The sequence below is a fragment of the Heptranchias perlo genome, chromosome 32 (genome assembly GCF_035084215.1).
Source record: "Heptranchias perlo isolate sHepPer1 chromosome 32, sHepPer1.hap1, whole genome shotgun sequence".
NCBI lineage: Eukaryota > Metazoa > Chordata > Chondrichthyes > Hexanchiformes > Hexanchidae > Heptranchias > Heptranchias perlo.
Genome location: NC_090356.1, coordinates 16,620,929 through 16,637,720, shown reverse-complemented (window position 1 = coordinate 16,637,720; position 16,792 = coordinate 16,620,929). Strand labels below are relative to the sequence as shown.

Here is a 16,792-nt window from a genome sequence, read left to right as displayed (position 1 = left end):
AAGAGTCACGTTTGATAGAAGCTGTGTAATATAAATGTCTTCATTCCACAGAGACCTCTCATTGGTTAACTGTTACCAGTGAATGCCCCTTACAGTGAGCAGTTCTGAAACTGATTGGCTTCCTTACTGGTTTTTCATTTATTGACAAGTCAGAAGGAGGGAGCCCCAAGGTGCAGAGCACCAGCAAGGTTGAAAAGAGGAGACAAAACCATATAAATCAGCAAATGTGATTAGCTGATTGCATGCTTGGGTTTTAAGAACATGGATACCTAATGGGAAGTGTGTGAGCTTAAAAGTGGCACTGAAATGCAGATTTTACACAGTTTCTAAATTAAGCTAATCAGGTGTTGTACTTTATATTGAGAGAACTTCTCCTTTAAGGGTTTCCCATATGAGACGAAGATTTCTGCTGCGTGCTAGGTGTAGTGGAATCGTAAACCGATTCTTTATAATGAAGGTATAAAAGATTACAGCTGACTGGATATAGTTGGTGTCTTCCCGTCGCTCAAACTAAGAAGCAACCATCTCTGGGAAAATTGGTAGATTGATGGTAATTCCATATTAGTGTTATTAAATTTGAGTGAGTGATTGTGCCATTTGCTGATTAGATTGTGACAGCTGGATTAAAGTGTGCAACAGAGCAGAACTGACTCATCTCTCCTGGTCACCTCAGTGGGAATTGGTGCTGACTGAACACTTCTTTTTGTTGACCATTTAACCAGTTATTTATATTTACAAAACGTCCTCTGAAATTATACCACCTGGATTGTGTTTCTTGGAAGTTTTGTGATTATGATTACGATTGACTCTTCACTATGTAGTTTGTTAACTCGCTCCACCAACACGACAATTTACTTGCTCAATTCCCCAAAGAGATCACAGATGATTTACAGTGATTACTTCTTCCCCCTACCTTATAATCTTTTAAAACCGGTGACAGCAATATTAAAAGGGAACTAAACCCAGGAGTAACTTTATTTTTTTCATCACGTTGCTCAGTCATGTCTTTGTTTAATTACTGGGCCTGGCTGTCTCTCAGCTTGTCTTTTGTTCGTTTTTGTCAAGATGCTTGGTTCACTTATTTAGATGTGAATTCCCACAATGTCTTTAACCTGCTCAGGGACATGTGTAAATTATGTAATTAGAAATCTGTAGTGCTGCATAAACTTGTGTGACCCAAGACAAGTTTTATTACTTAAATGAGAAAATGTGGAATTTTCCAGTAAGCAACTGCATGCATTTGAAATCGGTCAGGCAAGGTACCCACAATAATACTGACTGGGTGATCCGTTACTTGGAGGTGGGTTGGTGGAATTGCCACCTGTTTCTGACTTTGGCTGTTGATAATATGTGGAGCGATTAGGATTTCTTCCTCTTTGCACCATCCCAGCAGTCGCCACATTGTTTATTTTATCTGCTAACTGGCCAGGACTTTACTGCTCTTTGAACATGTTTCATTTTTCTGGCTCCCACTTTGCTGCTGTGCCAGAAGTCCTTTCCTGTCACCATTTCAGCTATTCAGAGGTATGGCTGCACGGTGACTGTACAATGTAGTCACCAGAGAAGTCTTTCAAACATTTTATGTGATAGCACATTGAGAAAATAATCAAATGGTTATCTGCAACAAAATGCAAATTACACCTAGTACATTTCTACTAAAGTTTAACCCAGTCAAGTTTGAGTAAAGTACAAGTTGAAAAGTCATTTGATTTATAAAGTTTCTAACTGACTAAAGCTGTGGTCAGGAAAGGAATTCCTACACAGTGAAACTAAAGTACAATTATTAGTTAACACATTGCATTCTGTTTGATGAACTGTTTCAACAATAAATTACATTTGCTTAGCACCTATAACGTAGAAAATCACCTCAAAGTGATTCACAGAGGTAATGAAAAAGAAAACTTTTTAATAACAGAGCTGTTCTAGAATATACACAACAGTCAAAAAAAGACCACCTGGTCCATCCAGCCATGGAGCCGGAGTCATGCAATCTTTTGGGACAGGTGAAAAAACAGATTAAAAACCCAGGCCAATTTGGGGGGGGGGGGAAATCTGGTAAATTCCTCGCCAGCCCCTTAGACAATTGAAACTAGTCCAGGAGACCACATTGGCCGTGATTAATGTTACCAGGTTTCAACCTCTTGTACAAGGAGATCTCTGCCCCAGCCAGAAACAGGCCCCGCTCTCGATGGTGCTTGTGAATTTATGCAGTAAACAATGCACTACTTACTGACTCTTCATTATTTTTATTTTTCTAGGATGAAGAATTGGGCAGTTACCTGATAACCCTATTAAAGAAAGGGCTGCCTCAGTCTATTGCTCTCTGATCCACAGGATTGCAGAAACAGATAAAATAAACCAGCATCAAAAGATTACCGTTTTGATATTTTTATATTTGCCTCCTATTCAAAAGAAACATGCATATTAGGATCCAAGGAGTTATGTTAAATACGCTATAGTTTATAGAAAATTGGAGATGGGGGCCGAGGTACACAACACGAGTGACTTTTTGCCTTTGGTTAATGAATGTACTGTGCTGTGGTTCCGTTTTGCTTTTCTAATCAGGTATGTTTCTGTGGGTTGGGTTGGGAATTGAGAAGGGATGTGGCTCACACACTGATTTATTTCAGTTTGTTATTTTACCGAAACTCATGATATATGATATGTGTTTGCAAAAAAAAAAATTAAAAAGTACAGTTTGGATTTTGTGGTCAATTTTGTGGTTCTTCATGATGCCCTCTGCTGTGCAGAGATGGGCTGGTTGGCTTTTGTAAACATTGCAGTCTGTTGGATATCTGTATCCTTGAGAACTCAAGGCCAATGTTTGTGTCCCTTACTCCTTGATTTTGGACACAGGGATTAATGGAATGGGAAATGATGTGGCAAGGAATCCTGCTTTATTGCCATCTGAACTCAACTCCATTCCATTTTCCAGTCAGCCTGGGCTGGGTGTTTGAAACTCCTGTCTGAAGCAGGCGTAAGCTTTATTAAGCTATTCAAAAGAGGACGGAAAAGGACGCTGCTCCAATTTGTGGCCAGCAGGCATGCTGTATGTCAAGTACCCAACATTCCTAGGACACCTGATGGGAATGCGGTCCCTCAGTGGACCTTCAGGCAGGAGGGCCTTTAAAACACCCCCAGATGTTGAAGGTCAATGTTTTGAGACCTTTTCTGGGCCCTTGTTGGTAATTGTGTTTTGTTTCTTTTCTTGCCGGCACTTAGGCTTTCATGAGACTTTGCTGCTGGCCACAATCACTGGGGAGGCTTCAAGGTCCCCAATAAAGGTAAGACCCCTCCGACTGAGTCCGCTTCCACTTGCTGCCAGGCTGTCCTCACACCCTCCAATCTGAAGAGGGTCCTGACACGAGCTGGTCGCATCCAGGTGAACTTTGGCAAACATTCACCACCACAAGCAATAGCTCAAGCCTTAGATTCAGGAGCAAAATCCATCGCTTTTGGTATTTTGCCTCTTAGAACGTTGTGCCTACATCTGGCACCAGTCGTTACCTTAAAAATTGTGACAACAGGAAGTAAGGTTTATGGGAGGAGTGCCTTTTAAACTTTCTCAGTTTCTATTTGAGCTCTCTGTTTAAAAATCTGACTGCCCGCACGGCATCCTGTTTCAAAAAGCCTCTTTGCCAGCATGTGTCTCAGCCTCTATCTTTCTATCTCTTGTTCAAAGTCAGATAGGGATCAAATGACATTCCAACACAATGGGTGTGAGATATATTTCAATTATCTAACCAAACTAAAAAAATTGTTCATTGTTTAGTTTCTCAAGAAAGCAACTTTTATTTAGCATATTAACCGCCTTATGTCTAGGTGCCCTTTTTAAAACGTGTGAGAATACACTTTGCTTTTAAACCCAACATTAAAGAAACTTTTCTTTCAAATCCTTTCTGTGGGAAAAATAGTCAGAATTTCCTGAAACATAACAAAGACCTTAGTTGTCATTCAAACCCCAGTTTATTATTTCTTAATATTTCTTGCACTCTTATAAGTTTTGAGACATTAAACAAATATGACATTTTTGAAACATAAATTCCTGAAAAGATGGAAGCAAAATATTTTTTTGAATTAACATTTTCCCAAAAACTAAAATACAAACTAAAACTTGGGAACTAAAGACAAAAATTAGGATTAAATTTCCTATGAAGACAAAATTAAAATAAGGCTAACATTTCAAATAAAGAGTCAAGAATGAAACTAAAATTATTTTGAGGGCCAAAATGCCAACCACCTGGAGGTCAGATTAGTAAGATTGGTTCTGGAATGTTTTCATACTTTAGTACTGAGCAAATCACTGTGCATATAACAGGACAATACTGCAGTAATCTATGTCATCAGTAAAATAGCAGAGACCCTGAATGGGTTTTAATTACTCCATTCTCTTCAATGCACAGAATATAACTCTTTAATAAGTTCTTCACAATTAACAACACGCCTTTAACAAGGTTTTCTTCTCTCCTTTAAATGCCGCCTCCCTAGGCTTTCAAATTGAGGTCCCACCAGCACGGACTTTGCAAGGGGTGCTTGAGATCAGATTTCTATTCATCCATCATCAGCTTTGTTGACTTAGTAACACATTATTTCTGTAGCTACAGATATAGAAAATGCTTTCTGCAACGATAGCACTGCATTCCTTTGGCTAGCTGACACTACCTTTTAAAATTAAGATAGAGGGCCCCTTGGAGTGTGTTGATATTTGCAGGGGGACCCCAGGCAGGCAGGTGTTTATGTTTTCAAGTTGATCCCCAGGAATCTGTTAATATTTGCAAACTATCACCAGGAGCGTATTAATATTTGCACAGGGTGTAATGGAACCTGTTAATATTTGTAGGGGTCACTCAAACTTGTTACTATTTGCAGAGGGTGCAATGGGATATCTTAATATTGCAGGGTGTTACCCGGAATGAATTATTTCCAAGCGTTCTGGGAGCCTATTACTATTTGCAAGGGGTTGAATGGAATTTGTTACCATTTGCAGAGCTCACCAGCAATTAATTAGTATTTGCAGGGGAGCTCTTCAGAATCTGCTAATATTTTACATAGAATTTACAGCACAGCAACAGGCCATTCAGCCCAACTGGTCTATGCCAGGGTTTATACTCCACACGAGCCTCCTCCCCACCCTACTTCATCTAACCATATCGGCATATTTGCAGAGATTGTCACCAGAATCTGGTAATACTTGCAGGGGTGGGGGAGAGGGCTGATGGTTTGTACAATCTGCTAAAATATTCAGGCATCGCTCTTACAGACAAGTTTGAAACCATTGCTCTACTCTCATTTCAGGCCTTGAGGAAAACTGGGACTAGAAGTCGTAATAAAATAAATTTACATAATAAGAACAGGAAATGCTGGAAACACTCAGCGGGTCGGGCAGCATCTGTGGAGAGAGAAACACGTTATCTGCCTGACCTGCTGAGTGTTTCCAGCATTTTCTGTTTTTATTTCGGATTTCCAGCCTCCGCAGTAGTTTGATTTTGTTTTAGAAACAAATTTCTATAACTGCTTTTCTTCCCCAGTGTAACTGCACCTACTATTTTGTTAAACTTTGCACATAGGAAAATGTACTCCTGTCTTATTACCATTCTTTTCCTCCCTGAAACCTTTCTAATTCTACTTTGGTCAGTAGGTACTCGGTTGTATCCATTTTATCTAAAATGGTAATTAGCCTTAATGAACATTAGCAACCCTTGGTCTTATGAATCTAACGCTAACTCACTTTTAAATAGGTAAAAAAACAAATTAACAGCTGTGATAAACCTGTGACACCCTAACAGGTGAAATTAAACTTCTTACCGTAAATAATTATTTTATTACACGTTTTTATTTTCTTTTTGTGGGATAACTGAGCACAGCCACAGGGTGCTGCCATGGAGACTGAGCTGTGACAAATTTGACCACAGTGTTTGCTACAAGAACAGAGAGACTTGGAAAAATGGTACTGGGTGCCAGTGACCAAATCACAGATCACCACCTATTGAGTGTCAGTTCCATGGTTTCAGAGGTTAACCAGCGCACCAGGGTAGAAAGGCAGAAAACTGTCATTTAGACTACAGAACTCGGCAAAGACCATTGCGAAGCAAGCATTTTTTCAGAGTTACCGTTTTATACATGTGTATTATCTTATGAGGAAAGGTTGGACAAGTTGGGCCTGTATACACTGGAGTTTAGAAGAATGAGAGTAAGATTCTGAGGGGACTAGAAGGGGTAGATGTCGAGAGGATGTTCCCCTTGTGGGAGTGACTAGAACTAGGGGACACAGTTTAAAAATAAGGGGTCCCTCATTTAAGTCGGAGATGAGGAGAAACCTTTTCTCTCTGAGGGGCGTCTGTGGAACTCCCCTCCCCAGAGAGCGGTGGAGGCAGGGTCATTGAAGATTTTTAAGGCTGAGTTAGATAGATTCCTGATTAACAAGGGAGTCAAAGGTTATAGTAGGTAGATGGGAAAGTAGGGTTGAGGTCAGAATCAGATCAGCCACGATCTTATTAAATGGCAGAGCAGGCTCGGGGGGCCGAAAGGCCTACTCCTGTTCTTAATTTGTACGTTCGTATGTGTCCATCTGTTTCAGCTTACAGTTTTGCGCCAGGAAATGCTGTAAACCTGTTGAAGCGATCTCTTTTTTCTATCATAATTTAGCTGAAAATGGGAGGTTGTAAAGTAATATATCAGAGGGTCTAAGCAGCTGTTGAGACTGACTAAGGCCATGGTAACTCGCCGGGTCTTGTAGAGAAAGCTGCTGAATGCACAGTTTTGAATAAAGTCCAAGCGTGTGAGGAAATAGAATAAATTGGTGACATGATAAGGGACAAAACAAACAACTGAGATCACCAAAATGACCCGGATCATTGTCAAAGCCTTTTCCTTGTGGATGCTACTTTGAAGCTGGGCTATTTGCTTGGCTGCTAAAGGATAAAATATCATAATGACTGTAAACGGAATGATGAAGCCAAACAAGAATGCCACAATGTTATACGCCGCCATCCTCTTGTTCCAGGTCTCAGGGTCGAAATTCTCAAAGCAAGCTGTCCTGTTGTTTCTGAAAGTGGTGTTCAGTGAACCTCCAAAGACTAAGGGAAGCATGATGGCCAGAGATACAAGCCACACCAGAGCCGAGGTTATCTTCGAGCAGTTTGTGTTTCTCATCCTGATGTATTTTCTTGGGTGGACCACTGCAATGTAACGATCCATGCAAATGAGGCTAAGGAAAGCGATGCTAATGTATATGTTAGCAAAATAGAGGGTCCCCGTAATCCGGCAGGTTATGTCCCCAAAGGGCCAGTCGTTCTTTTTTATGTGGTAGTAGATTCTGAAGGGCAAGGTGCAAATGTAAATGATGTCTACAACAGCCAGGTTTGTAATGTACACATAGGATGGGGAGGCTTTCTTCATTTTCTTGGTAAGTAGGCACAAGGCCGAGACATTTCCAATCAAGCCCAGAATGAACACAATGCTGAAGACTACTGGAAATAAATAGTACTGGAACTGAGCCTCGTAACTGCAGTTCGAGGGCGAGAAAAACTCTTGTGAGCTGTTCATGTTTTCGTCCTCCTCCAGTTGTCCTCTGAGTGGAGTGAATTTTAAGGTAATACTCAGGAGATCTGGACACATAATAAAGCAGAAATTAAATGTTAATAGAATTGTTATCCATCTTTATGGAACACAATGAAAATGGCTGTTTTTTAACATTGTTTTATTTAGGATTTATCATACAGAAAAAAGCAAACAAAGCATACGTCATCACAAACAGACAATGACAGAAGTATTGGGAAGTGTGTGCCAGGGAACAACACACATTTATAGATGTAGGAAAGTCGTCACAATGTACTTTGGGTGAAAGGGTACCATATTAGGAAACATCTGGATATTTTGAAAGATGGGGGAGGGTGACATGGGGGCAAGGACATAATACACCAACTCACAAAAGGGCGTGTGTATTATGTTGCTATGCAAATATGGGAATGACGTCATATGTAATTTTGCACTCTAGCAACACTGGGCACAAGTTATGCCCTGCTGGCAAGAGTTGGGTTGCCAACCCTCCAGGATTGTCTTGGCGTCTCCAGGAATTAAAGATTAATCTCCTGGGCACTGCTGTGAGCAACCCAGGAGAAAAATCATAGAGGCATTTAAAAAAATGGTGTGTTTTTTCATCTTCATTTACTACTGATAAAAATATTGGAGATGGGAAAAATGCAGTTTGACACACAGTCGGGAATCATCCAATCAGCTAATGAAGAGTCTGTTTGCTTTCCAGTTGGCGTGGAAAGGCAGTGCTCCACGAGGATGGACATGTTGGGTGACCGATGGCAGGAGCAATTAGAGTCAGGTAGTCATGTGATGAAATCGCTAGGGACGTGTCTAACCAGAGTTGGCAACTCTAACTAAGGGTTTTTTTTTTCGTTCATGGGATGTGGGCGTAGCTGGCAAGGCCAACATTTATTGCCCATCCCTAATTGCCCTGGAGAAGGTGGTGGTGAGCCGCCTTCTTGAACCGCTGCATTCCATGTGGTGAAGGTTCTCCTACAGTGCTGTTAGGAAGGGAGTTCCAGGATTTTGACCCAGCGACGATGAAGGAACGGCGATATATTTCCAAGTCGGGATGGTGTGTGACTTGAAGGGGAACGTGCAGGTGGTGTTGTTCCCATGTGCCTGCTGTTCTTGTCCTTCTAGGTGGTAGAGGTCACGGGTTTGGGAGGTGCTGCAGTGCATCCTGTGGATGGTGCACACTGCAGCCACAGTGCGCCGGTGGTGAAGGGAGTGAATGTTTAGGGTGGTGGATGGGGTGCCAATCAAGCGGGCTGCTTTGTCCTGGATGGTGTCGAGCTTCTTGAGTGGTGTTGGAGCTGCACTCATCCAAGCAAGTGGAGAGTATTCCATCACACTCCTGACTTGTGCCTTGTAGATGGTAGAAAGGCTTTGGGAAGTCGGAAGGCGAGTCACTCGCTGCAGAATACCCAGGCTCTGACCTGCTCTTGTAGCCACAGTATTTATATGGCTGGTCTAGTTAAGTTTCTGGTCAATGGTGACCCCCAGGATGTTGATGGTGGGGGATTCGACGATGGTAATGCCGTTGAATGTCAAGGGGAGGTGGTTAGACTCTCTCTTGTTGGAGATGGTCATTGCCTGGCACTTGTCTGGCGCAAATGTTACTTGCCACTTATCAGCCCAAGCCTGGATGTTGTCCAGGTCTTGCTGTATGCGGGCACGGACTGCTCCATTATCTGAGGGGTTGTGAATGGAACTGAACACTGTGCAATCATCAGTGAACATCCCCATTTCTGACCTTATGATGGAGGGAAGGTCATTGATAAAGCAGCTGAAGATGGTTGGACCTAGGACACTGCCCTGAGGAACTCCTGCAGCAATGTCCTGGGGCTGAGATGATTGGCCTCCAACAACCACTACCATCTTCCTTTGTGCTAGGTATGACTCCAGCCACTGGAGAATTTTCCCCCTGATTCCCATTGACTTCAATTTTACTAGGGCTCCTTGGTGCCACACTCGGTCAAATGCTGCCTTGATGTCAAGGGCAGTTACTCTCACTTCGCCTCTGGAATTCAGCTCTTTTGTCCATGATTGGACCAAGGCTGTAATGAGGTCTGGAGCCGAGTGGTCCTGGCGGAACTCAAACTGAGCATCGGTGAGCAGGTTATTGGTGAGTAAGTGTTGCTTGATAGCACTGTTGACGACACCTTCCATCACTTTGCTGATGATTGAGAGTAGACTGATGGGACAGTAATTGGCCGGATTGGATTTGTCCTGCTTTTTGTGGACAGGACATACCTGGGCAATTTTCCACATTGTCAGGTAGATGCCAGTGTTGTAGCTGTACTGGAACAGCTTGGCTGGAGGCGCGGCTGGTTCTGGAGCACAAGTCTTCAGCACTGCAGCCGGGATGTTGTCGGGGCCCATAGCCTTTGCTGTATCCAGTGCACTCAGCCGTTTCTTGATATCATGTGGAGTGAATCGAATTGGCTGAAGACTGGCTTCTGTGATGGTGGGGATATCGGGAGGAGGCCGAGATGGATCATCCACTCGGCACTTCTGGCTGAAGATGGCTGCAAACGCTTCAGCCTTGTCTTTTGCACTCACGTGCTGGACTCCACCATCATTGAGGTTGGGGATATTTACAGAGCCTCCTCCTCCCGTTAGTTGTTTAATTGTCCACCACCATTCACGACTGGATGTGGCAGGACTACAGAGCTTTGCTCTGATCCGTTGGTTGTGGAATCGCTTAGCTCTGTCTATAGCATGTTGCTTCCGCTATTTAGCATGCATGTAGTCCTGAGTTGTAGCTTCACCAGGTTGGCACCTCATTTTTAGGTAAGCCTGGTGCTGCTCCTGGCAGGCTCCTCTACGAACCAGGGTTGATGCCCTGGCTTCTTGGTAACGGTAGAGTGAGGAATATGTCGGGCCATGAGGTTACAGATTGTGCTGGAATACAATTCTGCTGCTGCTGCTGGCCCACAGCGCCTCATGGATGCCCAGTATTGAGCTGCTAGATCTGTTCTGAATCTAACCCATTTAGCACAGTGATAGTGCCACACAACACGTTGGATGGTGTCCTCAGTGCGAAGATTGGACTTCATCTCCACGAGGACTGTGCGGTGGTCACTCCTACCAATACTGTCATGGACAGATGCATCTGCGACAGGTAGATTGGTGAGGACGAGGTCAAGTAGGTTTTTCCCCTCGTGTTGGTTCGTTCACCATCTGCCACAGGCCCAGTCCAGCAGCTATGTCCTTCAGGACTCGGCCAGCTTGGTCCGTAGTGGTGCTACCGAGCCACTACTTGGTGATGGACATTGAAGTCCCCCACCCAGAGTACACTCTGTGCCCTTGCTACCCTCAGTGCTTAACATGGAGGAGGACTGATTCGTCAGCTGAGGGAGGACTGCAATCAGCAGGAGGTTTCCTTGCCCATATTTGACCTGATGCCATGAGATCCAGAGACAATGTTGAGGACTCCCACGGCCACTCCCTCCTGACTGTATATCACTGCACCACCACCTCTGGTCGGTCTGTCCTGCCGGTTGGACAGGACATACCCAGGGATGGTGATGGAAGAGTCTGGGACGTTGGCTGAAAGGTATGATTCTGAGAGTATGGCTGTGTCAGGCTGTTGCTTGACTTGTCTGCAGGACAGCTCTCCCAATTTTGGCACAAGTCCCCAGATGTTTGTAAGGAGGGCTTTGCAGAGTCGATTGGGCTTGGTTTGCCTTTTCGTGTCTGGTGCCTCGTGGTCCGTCCGGTTTTATTCTTATTAATGACTTTTTTTAAGCAAGATTGTACAACTGAGTGGCTTGCTAGGCCATTTCAGAGGGCAATTAAGAATCAACCACATTGCTGTGGGTCTGGAGTCACATATAGGCCAGACCAGGTAAGGATGGCAGGTTTCCTTCCCTAAAGGGCATTAGTGAACCAGATGGGTTTTTACGACAATCCTGTAGTTTCATGGCCACTATTACTGAAACTAGTATTTTTTAAATTCCAGATTTTATTTAATTAATTGAATTTAAATTCCCCAGCTGCTAGGGATTTGAACTCATGACTCCAGATTACTAGTCCAGTAACATAACCACTATGCTACCGTACCCTCAGGGTGATAGGACATTTAAAAGTCTGGGATTGCCCTACTGCAACAATCACAGGGTAACTCGCCTATTCAAAACCGTCAGCTGCCTCTTACTCGGGAAGCAAGGCACCACAACCAGTTTACTCAACTCCCCACCTGAGGTGTGCGCCTCAGTTGTGCTGCCAACGACGCAGGTGCCTGCCTGACATATGCCCCTGAACCCAGGAGTCAGAGAGGCAACTAGTGGCCGGGCAGGAGTGCGGCCCCTGCGATGCATATAGTGGCAGAGTGGGATCAGAGGAAACGCAGGGCCTGGATTTAGAAGATAGATCATTGATTCAATGATTGATTGCTTTTTTAAAAAAATGCAAGTAATATTTTAAGTTACATTTCCCCAAGTAAATTGCTCAGAATTTTACACCAGCATGAGCCACTCCTCGGGTACACTGAGTGTCTCATGCTGGTCTGCCACCTCAATGGCCACTGCTCTGGTGGGTGGAAGCCATCATCGAAATTGCTGTAAATGTAGTGATTTCCGTTATTTAGCTGATGGACATTTGCTTGTTAAGGAGAAAGAGTGAAATGACTCCCACGTATTTGCCTTCTGATAGTTTAGTTTAATCAGGGCAATAAACATTCTGAAAATAGCTGATGACAGGCTCAATGCATGAAAAAAGGTCAGGCTTTTAATAGGCCTAGTGTCCTTTTTATGTTCCTAAAATGTTTAATGTTCTTTGTTGTGAGTTTTGCCACTCACATTCTCAGGCAGTCCAATCATTCAGATTGTAAAAGCATAGCAACATTTTACATCATGAATCTGTGACATAAAATTATGTTTTCAATTGATCTACCAATAACACAACAGTACAGTGAGTCTGAATCACACGTCAGTTCCAATCCAATATCAGATGTTAGACCTGCAATACTTGTACAGATGCATATTTACTTTCATTTTTTCAGCACAGTTTCTACAGTTGAAGCATTCTTCATAAACCAGTAGCTTTGATGTACAAAATCTGTAGATTTCGTTGTTCCAGCTAGATGTAATGATCCACTAACATTTGGTCATCTCTGTATCTTTAACTCGTTTATCCAAAAGCCACAGCAGTGCCGCAAAACGTTCTTATCGCCAGTATGATTAAATCTGCGCAGTACAAAAAGCAGAACAAGCAGCCTCCTCACAAGAAAAGTGGTTCATTCATGTATTTACTGACACTGCTGCATTAAAAACCTCATGTTTCTTAAACGGGAAAGGTCTGTGGATCAGTGATCCTGTAGTAAACACCAGGATCTAACATGGGTACAAGTGGCATGAAACACTTTCAGTTCTTTTTATATAGTCCACTTGTTTGCTTATAAAAGCATTGACATTTTTACTTTCTGGATATCTGTCTTATAGGATAAACCTGTGCTATGATAGAAGAAAAAGCAATATATTGTATAGCACTCACCAAGTATGGCTAACAGTTTTTCAGATACGATCCTTCACAGCTCTGCAGTAATTTCACTGATTGAATTTGTTTTGAGAATCGGGATCCCATGCAGTAAGCAGGAATCGTGTCTCAGATACAAATAGATTTATTCCACTTTTCAGACGGAAACTGCACTCCACACATTTCAACAGCGACAAATGATTTCCATCACAGACAACTGCCTCTGCAAATGGAAAGTGCGTTAAACAAATTGCTTTGTAGGTGGGAACTGAGCAAACTGAAGAGCTAACCACTGAACAGAACTAACTGACACGAGATTCAGCACCTTCAGGATATCCCCTAACCTTTAAATTAATTTCTGTCTCACCCACACAGCAAGTGTAACATAAAAATAGCTCTCGGACCACGGCACCCGAGTCCGTTTGGTTCACTTAATTTCCTCTTAAGTAAATACATTGTTCATTACAAAATCGAACTCAACTATCACAAACAATTAGAAACAGTTACGTGCCAAACAAGAATGCCACAATTTTATACGCTGCCATCCTCTTGCTCCAGGTCTCAGGGAGGAAATTCTCAAAGCAAGCTGTCCTGTTGTTTTTGAAAGTGGTGTTCAGTGAACCTGCAAAGACTAAGGGAAGCATGATGGCCAGAGATACAAGCCACACCAGAGCCGAGGTTATCTTCGAGCAGTTTGTGTTTCTCATCCTGATGTATTTTCTTGGGTGGATCACTGCGATACAACGATCCATGCCAATGAGGCTAAGAAAAGTGACGCTATGTATATGTTGGCAAAATAGAGGGTCCCCATAATCTGGCAGGTTATGGACATCCCCGTTTAAGAAACATGAGGTTTTTATGCAGCAGTGTCAATAAATACATGAATGAACCACTTTTCCTGTGAGGAGGCTGCTTGTTTCTGCTTGTTTCGTGTCCAATATCTTGGAATATTTGAATCCTTTTAGACCGCAATGGTGACAACACCAATAATTCTTAAAGGTCCAAGCCCCTGTGACTTTGCAATATTGCTTTCATGAGAACAGGTGGAAGATGATAAGTTTAATCTCTTTTGATTGTAGTGTATTACTGACCTTCAATTGTGTTATTGGTAGATCAATTGAAAACATAATTTTATGTCACAGATTCATGATGTAAAATGTTGCTATGCTTTTACAATCTGAATGATTGGACTGCCTGAGAATGTGAGTGGCAAAACTCACAACAAAGAACATTAAACATTTTAGGAACAGAAAAAGGACACTAGGCCTATTAAAAGCCTGACCTTTTTTCATGCATTGAGCCTGTCATCAGCTATGATCACAGATGATCAGAGACTATCTCCCTCAATCCTTTCTCCAGAAATGTATCCAATTGCCTCTTAAACCCATTTATGTTCAGTGTCTTCCCTGGGTGACTTCCTTTCTCATTCCTAACTACTGATTTTTAACTTGAGTTCCCTGATATTTCATCTCTTTACCACAGTGAACAATTTGCCTAGATTAACTTTATCAATTCCTTTCATAATCTTGAAAACTTCAACAAGGGAAAGAGATTACGCACCATGATATCCAACCCTCTTAATATGGATAAGAAAGGTTTCCAGCCACATTCTATAACAACTCACAAAATCTGACCATTACAATGTAAATCCTTTTGGGTCACTCACCATTCTTTGCTTTCAACACAATCTTCCAGCACCCAGTTCTGCCAAAACCCATGAACACCTCCACTGCTACTAAAGCCCAGCACCCCGCTCCTGTACCACTAAACCCCATGACTCCTCCTGCCAGGTTCTGCTAAATACTAAATCCCCTCAACCTGATGCAACTTTCTTACCACTTGCTGTTTATCCAATGCTTTTAAAAAAAAAGTAAGAGTTAAAAATTTAGTCCCTAGTAAAGGAAGATGGAAGAACAAGGAAAGATGCTGACGATTTCGATTTAACATAAAGACCGAGGGGTTCAAATAAGTAAATCCCTGAAAGTCCAAGTGCAGGTAAATAAAGCCACTGAGACCAAGGACCGAGGAGTCACAGAGGAAACAAGGGATAGGGAAATTGGTGGCCTGGTGCTGTTCAGGTTTATACTAAATTTCTGCAGCTCATTTTTCTCTTCCTATTCACTCACTGGCAACATGACATACAATTCCAATGCATTCAGTAGAAAGATACATTTGAAGAGTTAGCATCAAAACACCATATTATCATATATTACTCTTTTTCTCTAAATGAACCACATGAAGCAGAGATGGGGGCCAGGAACCGGGAGTAAGTTTCCATCTCACAGCATGCATCATACCACACTCAAACTCTGCATAGTACCAGCTCAGAGACACCCACACCAAGGGATGTGGTGAGTGAGAGCGAGGAGAGTGCATTGAATGATACTAACAACACAAGTGAGCAGGAACAGGTAATGGTGGCACAGGAGGTACAGAAACTTGCTGTTCTGAAAGTGACAATCCGGGGTCAATTCTCAGGTGATAGGGATCCAGACTACTGGACACTTGCTTTTAAAAGAGGGATGCTTTCTGGGCATCAAAGCTTGCTGCAGTTATTTGAGACTGTACCAAGCAATTTTCAACAGATGACAGTTTGTGTGGTTCAGTCCATTACTCACGTTTGAACTGTGATAATGCATGGAATCGAAATACCACTTCAACATGGAGTGTATGGTAACTCCAGAAACATCTACATTAGAGACCCAGCTCTGTGGCAGAAGCCCAAATGCCAATGGTAACCGCCCTAGTGAATACTTAGACTGCTGCCATAGAGGCCTTCGACTCCATTACTCAACAGGCTATCTCCTTCTATTTGGGCAGGCTCCATGCAATTGCATGGAGAGAGCCATTGATAGGGGCTTCAACAATCTCATTGCTACCATCCGTCTGCTGTCAAGTAGATCAGTGGGCCTGGTGAGGCTGTGCCCAGCAGGGCGGCAGGCATGAAATAATGATGGTGCTTCCTTTCAGGATGACAACACTTTTGGAGTCTCCCGCCACTGCTTTTTGTTGATGTGTGAGCAAGCAGGCAGGTTGCCCTCTCTGTTTCTGAGGTGGTACAGCCTGCAGTCTATGATCAGAGAGATTGAGGGCCACCTCCATCCAGTTTGTGAATGCGGTTATTGTGTGCAGGAGCATGTAAGGATACATAGGTGCAATCAATGACTTGGAGGAATCCTGCGATTTGAAAAAAAAGTACAGCTTCCTCTCACGTTCCTGCCAGTGGTCACCGGGAAAGGAATAAAGTTGCAAGCTCTGGCAAATAATGCAGCAGGTCTGCTTGATACATCTGTGCACTGCAGATTGACTGATGTTGCTGATATACCCTGTGGCAGACTGGAATGAGCCTTAGGTATAAAAGTCCAGAGCTGAAGTTACCTTCATAGCCACTGGCATGCCATGCCAAACCTGGAGTTTGGCTTTGGGCCTGCTTACAGCATTTGGTACAAACCTGTCACAGCCTCCCTGGTGAACCTTAATCTACATAGTCGCTGTTCCTCAGACAAGTCCAGGTAAATCCACCTTTGCTTTACCAGTGGGGGAGTATTGGTGGATTACTGCAATCCTCTTCCAAGAATAATCTGACACGTCCGGCATCCTTCATTCCTGCTTCACTTCTTCCTTCAAATAGCATAAATAGGAGCACCATTATCTCAAATAGTAGGCTGACAGGAAAAAACTGAGGGCCAAAACCTCTGTTGCAAAGGCTCTTTCACCACTAGAGTTAGCCCCTCCCCCAAGAAAGAAAGAAAAATTCCACTAAAGACAGTTGAAA

General features: G+C 43.0%; 2 protein-coding genes across 3 annotated transcripts in view; one reads left to right on the top strand and one right to left on the bottom strand.

The window, feature by feature from the left end:
• Positions 1 to 2,703, top strand: part of ints11 (integrator complex subunit 11) — a 31,383-nt gene extending 28,680 nt beyond the window's left edge. For both annotated transcript variants that reach the window (XM_067970480.1, XM_067970481.1), the window contains exon 18: positions 2,259 to 2,703. In XM_067970480.1, the coding sequence (XP_067826581.1) occupies positions 2,259 to 2,327 (69 nt within the window). In that variant the 3' untranslated portion in view covers positions 2,328 to 2,703. The remainder of the gene's footprint in view (positions 1 to 2,258) is intronic.
• Positions 2,704 to 5,410: 2,707 nt separating this feature from the next.
• Positions 5,411 to 13,239, bottom strand: LOC137300842 (lysophosphatidic acid receptor 6). The gene is made up of 2 exons (XM_067970093.1): positions 13,036 to 13,239; positions 5,411 to 7,607 (listed from the first exon to the last, which is right to left on the bottom strand). The coding sequence occupies exon 2, from the start codon at positions 7,543 to 7,545 to the stop codon at positions 6,574 to 6,576; it is 972 nt and encodes a 323-aa protein (XP_067826194.1). The 5' UTR covers positions 7,546 to 7,607; positions 13,036 to 13,239; the 3' UTR covers positions 5,411 to 6,573.
• Positions 13,240 to 16,792: the final 3,553 nt, after the last annotated feature.

Coding starts and splice junctions, on each gene's coding strand:
- LOC137300842 (XM_067970093.1), bottom strand. CDS start 7,545: ATGAACAGCTCACAAGAGTTTTTCTCGCCCTCGAACTGCAGTTACGAG.